Below are 9,836 nucleotides of genomic sequence, written 5' to 3'. Positions count from 1 at the left end.
TTTGATTCTCTTTTAAGAAACTATAGATAAATCTGAGAAACCATTCGACCATGAGTCTTGCATTGGATTGTATACGGACTAAGGCATAACTTTCTTGTCGTCCTTATGACCAAATAGGTCTATGTCAAGATATAGGGACTATGGGACTATGTTACCATACAGTGGGGCAAGCCATAGACTTTATAGTAAGTATTTAGGGTCAATGAACTTTATAGGCTTTACATAATGGTTCATGCCTATCGTTAATCTATGCCTTATTCATGCACAAGAATTTCATCTTTAAGTATATTTAAGATACTTACTTTGTAGTCCCAAACAATCTTTGTTTGTCCCAAAACTTAATCTTTCCCAAAACATTCATTTCAATGCTTTCTTTAGATAGTCTTTTGGGAAGTGGCTCCAGAGGTTCTTATGATATTTTCTTTAGATCAAAATATTCTTGTATACTCTAGTTCTCGAGAACTTTGTTGCTTTAGACAACTCTATATCCTCTGAGACTTATATATATATTATTTTCCAGTGGACTTATATAATCAGGCGGTTTACATCCTTGAACCGCAAGTATAAGTTTTTCTTATGTGCCAGACTTATCGAGGAATCTCAATGTTTGTTGCATCCACCATAAGGAGCTTATCTCCTTTTAATTGATTCCTGGTATTTGTGATAATCCTTGTGCACATGACTATGCTTAATATTATGCATATGGCCGTGCCTTACATTAACTGTATCTCGCCATAGAAATTTCTTTCACAAAGACTGTTTTCTGTCCAACTGGTTTAGCATCTAGAGGTGTCCGTACTTATGGGACCTATCCTCCCTTAACTCCACGTCTACTTTCTTATTTGATCTTAATCTCATATGTTTGAATGCATTCATGTGGACGTGGGTTTCATGATCCTCATTGATCTCATGATCTCAAGTGCTACATTGCGCATATTTTATCATTAGTTTCGAGTACTCGTTTGTTCCTTTGTGTCCTAGACATGACATATCTTATTGAGGTTTTATTATGTCCTTCAATACCCTGAAGTTTGGCGTCCCAAACATCATTAGGTACCTTAGGTACAACCATTTCTTATGGTTTCCTCATCCGTGATCACTGTTTTAGTTTTGTACATGTACATTTTGATTATGTCTAGGATTCCTTCATCCACGGATTTGCACCTTACTTTAATATCCGAGGGATCTTATCTTTAGAACTTATTGATCTAACTTGTTTAGATTCAGTAGCAACTTGATTGTGTTCTCTTGAACATCAAATCTTATTTGGTGCATTCATAGCTGGTAGAAATGACTTAGTCATTCTATTCGGGTCAGGAATCTGGCAATTATATTAAGCTAGCTTTTGTATAAACTTTATGGACTTCTAGAACTCATTCTAGAGTCTGAGGATCTTGCCAATATAAGGATGTTTTGATTCCATATAATTTTCTATTATCCAGCTTCCCTTTAATGTTGGATGTTCGGATTCACTGAGGTGACTATCCGTGTACCTAGCCTTTAAACAACTTGTCCGTGGATGGCTTAAGGTACTTAGAAACGTGGGGAACTTATATAATATCCAACATCTATTCCCATCCTCTCATCTTATATTTCTGTGGTGGAGCGATAGAATTTATAAGTGGCATTTCTTTATGTGCTAAGATGAGGTGTGTCTGGCCTTTGACCCGTTTCAGTTAATGGGATGGGTATCAATGTTCACTTCTGTGTGTGTATGTCCATATAGAATAAAAGGTGTGTTTTATTCTTATTCTTCCCCCATGGAGAATGTCTTTTCCAACATATCTTCATCAGTCAATACCTCACCACATAGTTTCATTTCGAAAACTATTCTGAGCAGTGTAAAGTTATATTCTCCCACAGACTTATAGTCTCGGAATCTGAGGTTGATCCATTCTCGTAAAGCTTTGGTATGTATAACCTCTTGGATACAATTTCTATTTTCTAGATCTGTCCAAAGCTTTGAGGGATCATCGGTTAGATATAGACTTTTGAGTTTTAGACAGAGATGATGGCGAGTGTTCAGGAGTTCTATCTTCCTTGCAATGTTACCCTTTGTGAAGTGTTCACATAGTTTATCAGACTCAAGTACGGTCTTAATATCTTGTGCCCATTGCACACATTGCAAGTAGTTTTCTCCTGATATTATGATGGAGGAATTCGACATCTGAAATATTTAGTGTTTCATAAGCTAGATCTTAGTAATATGTTCTGAGGGACTGATTTCAAAGTTTTCCAGAGAATTCTAGAAATAGAAACTTTCTAAAAATGGAAACTTTCTAGAAATGGAAACTTTCTAGAAATAGAAACTTTCTAAAAATGAAAACTTTCTAGAAATAAAAACTTTCTAAAAATGGAAACTTTCTATCTACCAAAAAAAAAGTTTATAATATCGGTTGGTTTAGAGATTTATAAACTGATTTGGTTTAATGTTTTCATAATTCGGATTTGGTTTTTATAAGTTTCATAAACCGGTTTAGATTAGGGTTTAATAATTGGATATGGTTTAAAGAGTTTCATAATCCTATTCGGTTTGGGGTTTTATAAGTTTTAAATTTCATGAACTTTAGGGTTTGTTTATTAAACAAATTTGTTATATCAAATCTAGCAACCTAATGATTCAATCAACCAGAGTATACGAGTTCTCTAAAGTTCTAATCTCAACTTCAAACATTTTTCATAAAAATCGGATCAATCAAAATTAGAGTTTGATGACTTACCTTTGGATTAACTTGATTCGCTCCTTGGTTCCTTTGGAAATATTAACCTGATCTTACTGGGATCCTTTGTTTTCCTTAAACAAATTTATCAAAAAAATAGTTAGTAAGATTAAAAATAATCGGCTGTAAACAAAACTATAGAGAAAAGTTTGCAGATTTTGACGGCGCGGCTTGTAGCTGTCGTAAAGAACGCGTCTGATCACGGATTGAGGTGAGGTCTGCGGCGTTGGATTCTCCTCTTCAATAGCTTCAAATTGATATGTCGCACGTCTTCTGGATCGTTACGGTTTGGGAGAACGATCGATTTGAAGTTGAGTCAAAATTAGGGTTCTTGTGCAATTGACGGCGCACACTAAAATAGAGTTTGGCGCGGCGTCTGAGATCTGATCGACGCGAGGTTTTCGGCTATGGATTCTTCTCTTCAAGATCTTCAATTTGGTATGTCGCACGTCGTTTGGATCGTTATGGTTTGAGAGAACGATCGATTTGAAGTTGCGTCAAAATTAGGATTCTTGAGCAATTGACGGCGCGTACTAAAATAGAGCGTGCCGGCGCGTCTGAGATCGGATCCTCGCGAGGTTAGCGGCGATGGCTTCGTCTCGTCGAGATCTTCAGATTGATAGGTGGCTCGCCGTCTAGGTCGTTACGGTTAGGGAGATATGACCGTTTTAAGATGCGGCTAGTTTTTAAGGTTTTTGGTGACCTACGAATTTTGCTAGGGTTTTGAGCTTAACTCGTGCTGATAACGTGTTGTGAATGTGTGTGTCTTATTAATGTCGAATATGAACTCCTTATATAGAGACTACAAGATGGGCCACTAATGGGCCAAAGCCTACTAGTATCTTTTGGATAAACATCCACCTGAACCAGTCGGTTCATAACAATTACTCATTTTTTTTTATTGGTACACATATTTTAAAGAGATTAAATGTTATTACATTTTACGTCGATCAGGTCTCTGGAATCTTTTGTTTCACATGTAAATAGTTGATGCCCATTGAACTATCTTAATATAATTAGTTGCACAGAAAATTGTTATTACATCATTTTCTTCTAAATACTAATAGAATAATACTTAGAAACCCATTTTAAGAAATATGGCTGTTGATGCTCTTATTAGTTTATATTGAAAATTGGCTTCTTACATGAACTGAGCTTGTCATTCACTAAAGCCTAAAGCATGCCAAGGTGTGCCTATTAAATTTCCCTTCAAACGTAAACCATGACTATCGATATCTATATCAAATATACATCAGGTTAAACTAAACTCTAGTGGCCGAAAAGAAGTTGGTAGATGTATATCATTAAAACGACAGAAGAATTGCTTATGACTTCATTCACATTGATATGGTTTCAGAAGCTTGATTTCTTTTGCTACTAATAATAACAGAAAATTTGAGGAAAACAACACAAAACTGGACGTATCATCTGATTTGTAAAATAATTTAAAACGTAATTAAGGTTGTTTCTATGTTTCCTCATACTGAAATCAAAACCATAGAGTTCACTTAGCCAATAAATTAATAGATTCAAGGGTTTGGCTGGGCGTAAATAATTAAAAGAAGAAGGGTAGACATGTAATAACAATGCTTCAATCCCATTGGGCCTCTCTTCGCTGTCCTTTCGAAGGAATCTCACCTTCTCTTTGGTTTCATGCTGTCATCGTTTTAATTCTAAATATTTGTTGTACCAAAAGGACATCTTTCTCGTTAGTGATCTCCTTACTGGCTAAAACCATCTTTACCCGACATTGTTCTTTTAACCATTTGCAGAAACTTATATTGAACAACAAGAAGTTAATCCAATTTCGACCAAGATCCGCTTTCGTTCGTGCCTTACTATTTGAGCATAGTCCTTTCTAACACAGCATTCACCGCTAGTAACTAATGTGGTAGATCCACGTGAATTGCGTCATTTGTCTTTCTTTGGGAAGGAGGAAAAGAAGAATAAAAGGTTTAAAAAAAGAAATTTAATTAGAAAAAAAGTTTATAGTAAGAGTCAAGCTGCATACTATTCCTAGAATAACATAGGTAAGAAAACGACCCTATTGAGAGTTTATCAACGTAGATATCTCACTAGAAAAAAAAAAGATATACAAATATTCACGTCAAGAAACTCTTAATGAAAGTGCTCTTAAATGTTTTCATCATGTATGTGGGTACAGGATATGAGGTACAAGATTTTTTTTTTTGTTAAAAATATTTTATATTTGTGGTAGAAAGTGTTTAATATGATTACTAAACACCAATTACCATTATCAGTACAATGAGAAAGACATTTTCCTTATGGCCCCCACATAATCTATAATTTTAGGGCCCCTAATTGCAATTAGTTTTCGATAGTTAGTCATTTAAACTTTTGTATCATAGTTAGTTTTCCACGTAAGTCAATTTTCACTTTTATTTAAAAGTACTTTCCTAATTAATTTTACTCTGTTATAACTAAAAATTTAATGAATTTTCTTATGTTTTTAATGTTGTTAATCTTTGTTATATACCACAAATTTAAATCTCGTTTTATTATAATTTAGGTTTCATGTTTATAAGAATTTATTTTATAAATAGAACTGATATAAGAAAATTTTCTTTTGACATTTAAATTTATCTAAAATTTGTAATAATTATTTTCTTATTTGAATTTGGATTTTAAGAAAATTATAAAGTAACATATAAATTCGGACCTCTTCAGATCATCGCAAGGCACTGATCACACATCCAAAATATAGTAGCATAAGAAACAATCAACCATTTTTTGTGCACAACTGATCATATTAATCAAATAGAAAGGCCTCAGGCCCAAGTTAGCCCACTAGTGGGTTCAATACAGAACGACCACGTAGAGAGAGTTTAGCTGAAGCGTCGGCTTCTTTGTTGAAATCGCGAGAAACATAAGAAAAACAAATTGAGACGAAAACAGAGGAGATGTCGAGGATATCGTGAACGATTCCTCTGATTTCCTTAGCCTACATGTCACCGTTGATTGCTCGAATGAGCGTTCGATTGTCGGAAGACATCCTGAGAAACTTGATCTCTAGGGTCGCTGCCTTGATGAGGGTGAGTCGCATCCCATCGCTTCCGCTACCAGAGGAGAAACAATCAACCCTTAAAATTAGTTTTTATAAGGATTACACATTTACACCTTTCTCTCTCTTTCAGAACCAGTTACATATAGAAGACAAAACTATATTAAAACTGATCTAGTACAATATCCAAATTTTTATTCCTTTCAGGATATGCTTCCTCTTTAACTCAGCCAATATATATATATAAATAAGACATTCACAGATTCATTGTTTTCTGATAAATCTGTATACATTTTCTTCCATACAAGCAGTCCGTGGAAGGGAACGTATCAGACCAGAATCCAACCTATCTTACTAGCAAAAAGAAATCCAGGCTCTCTGAACACTCAGGAACTAGAATACCACGAAACAAGGACAATTAACATGACAACATCCATGGTCGGTCAATGTTAATATCGAGGGACCTATTTCTATATAAAAACCTCTAAAATCTTTAGGAACCAAGGATAATGTATTATTCGACTGTGTACAGATCCGGCTCTGATGTCAACATCATGTACCGTAGATTGTACTTTTCACTGCTCGAAGAACGCGAAGACAGAAAAAGCTTCAATGAGAGTGAAAACATAGCAAAGTGGCTTTTACTGATATAGTCTTATCCTCCTCCACATGACTTGGTCGGATTTTTCTTTCGTTCTTTAATCCCAATCATTACGGTCCATTATAAACTACTTTCGCCGAAGTTAAAGAAGTAAATTACTTTTTATTTTGGGTGTATTGCTCAAAACAAAAAAATTTAGGCGGAAATCCAGAATAATTTATTTTTAGTCGTTAAGAGTCAATATTGAAACGCTACTATGTACTGCTAAAGTTCGTTTTCTATGTACTACTACAAATAACCTAGAAACTGTACACTACAATCCAATACATGTATTTTCAAGTTCTTACGTTTTAAAACAATTGTGATATATGTGATATATTAAAAATCTAACGGAAATAATAAAATGCTATTAATTTTGTTTGAACTGTATTAATCTATATCTGTGTAAAGTGTTAACAAATCTTGAATGCTTTATGATGATTTCATAGAAACTTTACCCAATCCAGTTCTTTATATGGTTTTCTGCTATTGTTTAGTTTTTACATACTAACAATCCAACTATTTAGAATAATTTTAATATAAAATATAAAAGAATAATCGTACTAATATTACTTTTAACTATATTTAAATTTAAATGAAATGATCAGACAATTACAATAATGCAAATTTTTATTATTGTTATTTTTATTAAAAAATTTGAGGACAGAGTGATAGTTATAATCATTTGTTTTATTATTTTGGCTCCATCTATAATAATAACTAGATTTTGACCCGCGCTTCGAAAGCGCGGGTATTATTTTTCACTTTTATGAAATATATTATTTGTTTGTAATTATTGAATTTATTTATTTTAATAAAATTTTCTTTATAATAATTTCGACACATAGAGTGTCTCTAATAAACTATATATTTCTCTAGTTTTGTTTTATTCGCTCTTCAATCAACATATTTATTTGGCTTGTTGTTAAAATAAATGATTATAGACTTTGATCTCTGCACCTCCGCGGATGTATATTTTAAAAAATATGATGATATTTGTTTTTCATGTAATTATAAGGGTTTGGCAAAATGAATCCGAGGAACAGAACTGATACCAATCAGTAAATATAGTACCAAACCTGAACATAAATTGATTAAATATTCAAATTATTCAAAACTGTTAGTTAGAGAACCGAATCGGATCCGAACCGAAGTATTCGTGTACCTGAATTTATCTAAAAATAGATTTATATATTTATATATTAATTATTTTTATATTTAACGTATATAAAACATCAAGAATGATACCTTTAAATTGGTTTAAAATACTTAAAAATATATATAAATAGTCAAAAACAAATATCTGAAATAGTTAAAGTATATTCAAATCACCAAAAATACTTAAAATAATTATTGATTTCGTATCCAAATTTTTAAATCAAACCAATTGATATGTTAAGCTTAGGTATTCTGACATATGTTACTTAAATTTATAGGTAACATATTACTTTATTTATAGATTTTGAGAAATTTTAAATATATAGTGATTTAAAACTTTAAAAATAATTTAAATATGTTATCCAAACCCAAACCAAACCCGTAAAGATCCGAATCAAACTCAAACAAAAATTTAGAAACATCCTAATAGGACTGAAATCTTTGACCTCGAAAACTCGAAACGCAAACTGATCAGAATCAAACCCGTATGGATGTCTGAAAACCCATCCTTAGTCATTATTATATATCGTATAATTTCATCATATAATTAATCGTATTTTATATGTACCATCATATAACTAATCATATAATTAATAGTATTTAATATGTATCATCATATAAATAATTACATATATTATATTTTAAAATTTTAATATGAAATATAAAAACCATAATTTGAGTTGGTATTTCAAATTGGGCTTTGTATTGTATTTTTCTTATATATATTGACCATATTCTTTTATAATGGACTTAATAACTTAAGCCCATTACTTTTTCTATTTAATACTACTATCTTTGTTTCCAAACAAATTTTTTTTTAAAAGACTACAATCCATGTTTCCAAACACACCAATTTTTTTTAATACTCTTATCCAAGTATCCAAACACACCGAATTTGTACTTCAGCTTTAATAAGATAGATGATTTAACTTAATAATGCTCTGGAATTTTACATATTATTCGTTAGACTTATAACTCCAATGATAATCATATTTACAACTTAATTAAAAATGGAGGATATACAGCCAACACTCACAATACCGACTCGGTAGAATGACTCACCCACCTTTCACGGCCATCTCCCTTGTAATCACCACCACGTCTAACTCAGCTCAGTAAATTCGTCGCCGCACTCAGGAAGAAACCAATAAATAAACAGAAATGTCAATGACCACTAATATCAAAACTGTCTTCGATACATTTTTCTTGTAAGTCCCCGACAAGTGATGATCACCATATTGCTTTGTCGGAGACGCCGTGAAGCAACGGCCGAGATTCGATCCACAGATCACGCTTGCTTCTGATCTCCACGTGGCAGTTCTTCTTGAAAACGTCGGTGCATGTAAACCCTCTTGACCGGGTCGAACCAGAGCAAGATATAAACCGAACCGATTCCTCGAAAACCGATTCTTCACAAGGGAAAACCAACGGTCCTTGGTTCACAAAACCGAACTCTTCCTCGGCTTGAACCAGAAGATTCCTTAGGACAGGATGGTTTAGATATGTGGCGCGCACGACAAATCTTCTGCGGCTGGTCCCCACGTAGACAGCAACATGTCCTGGCGGTACATCTGACGGGACGCTTCGGCTGAAAGAAGACATTCGTGCTTGGTCGCGCCAGCGTCGGAGCAACTGTCTTAGCCTCACAATGTGACGGATCTTACTGCATTTTTCGAGACCTCCAACCATTTTTCCGGTTAAGTAGTGTCTGTCCGGTTAGGTGTGACAAAGAGAGAGAGAGATGTAAAATGTCAGAGGGATTTTGAGAGTGAGCGACGGACGAGGTTTATATAGTAAAGGAAGAATCACAATGCCACTGGTTTGTGAGATAATTACGAAATTGCGCCCTTGGGTCATTACTTTTGCTCTGTTTGTTTCCATAGTTTTATTAGATTAGTGTGATGGGTAAGATTCGGGTGGTTAGTTTTAAATAATTTGCTTACAATAGAAATTAGATACAAATCATACGATCCTTCAGAGGCGAATCAAAGATATTTTAGTATTATGTTTTTTCTTCTTCATACATTGGATGGTGCACGAAGCCATGGTACAACGTGGTGATGGATTAGGCATGTGGTTAATACTTATGCTGATGAATCTATCAATTATGGATTTTTATAAATAAATAGTCGGAAAATGTATTAATCAATCCTATGTTTTTTTTTTTTTTTTTTTTTTGTTTAACCTGGGGTATCCCAGGCCCAGAAGGCCCAGACTAATCCCCAAGGGGAAGGAATGCCCACGGATAGACGCCCCTCCCAGTTTTTCAAATGGGCCGAAAGCATGGCCCATATCC

The 9,836-nt window shown here is 33.7% G+C and overlaps 1 protein-coding gene across 1 annotated transcript; it reads right to left on the bottom strand.

Annotated features, from left to right (window-relative positions):
• Positions 1–8,447: 8,447 nt before the first annotated feature.
• LOC108839877 (protein SMALL AUXIN UP-REGULATED RNA 12) lies at positions 8,448–9,314 on the bottom strand. The gene has a single exon (XM_018612659.2). The coding sequence runs from the start codon at positions 9,227–9,229 to the stop codon at positions 8,771–8,773; it is 459 nt and encodes a 152-aa protein (XP_018468161.2). The 5' UTR covers positions 9,230–9,314; the 3' UTR covers positions 8,448–8,770.
• Between the last annotated feature and the right edge of the window lie 522 nt (positions 9,315–9,836).

The sequence above is a fragment of the Raphanus sativus genome, chromosome 2, assembly GCF_000801105.2.
Source record: "Raphanus sativus cultivar WK10039 chromosome 2, ASM80110v3, whole genome shotgun sequence".
Taxonomy (NCBI): Eukaryota; Viridiplantae; Streptophyta; class Magnoliopsida; order Brassicales; family Brassicaceae; genus Raphanus; species Raphanus sativus.
Note: the sequence above shows the minus strand (reverse complement) of the source record. Positions and strands in the feature narration are given on the sequence as shown.

Bases quoted from the DNA above. Each gene is read 5' to 3' on its own strand.
- LOC108839877 (XM_018612659.2), bottom strand. From the start codon at position 9,229: ATGGTTGGAGGTCTCGAAAAATGCAGTAAGATCCGTCACATTGTGAGG.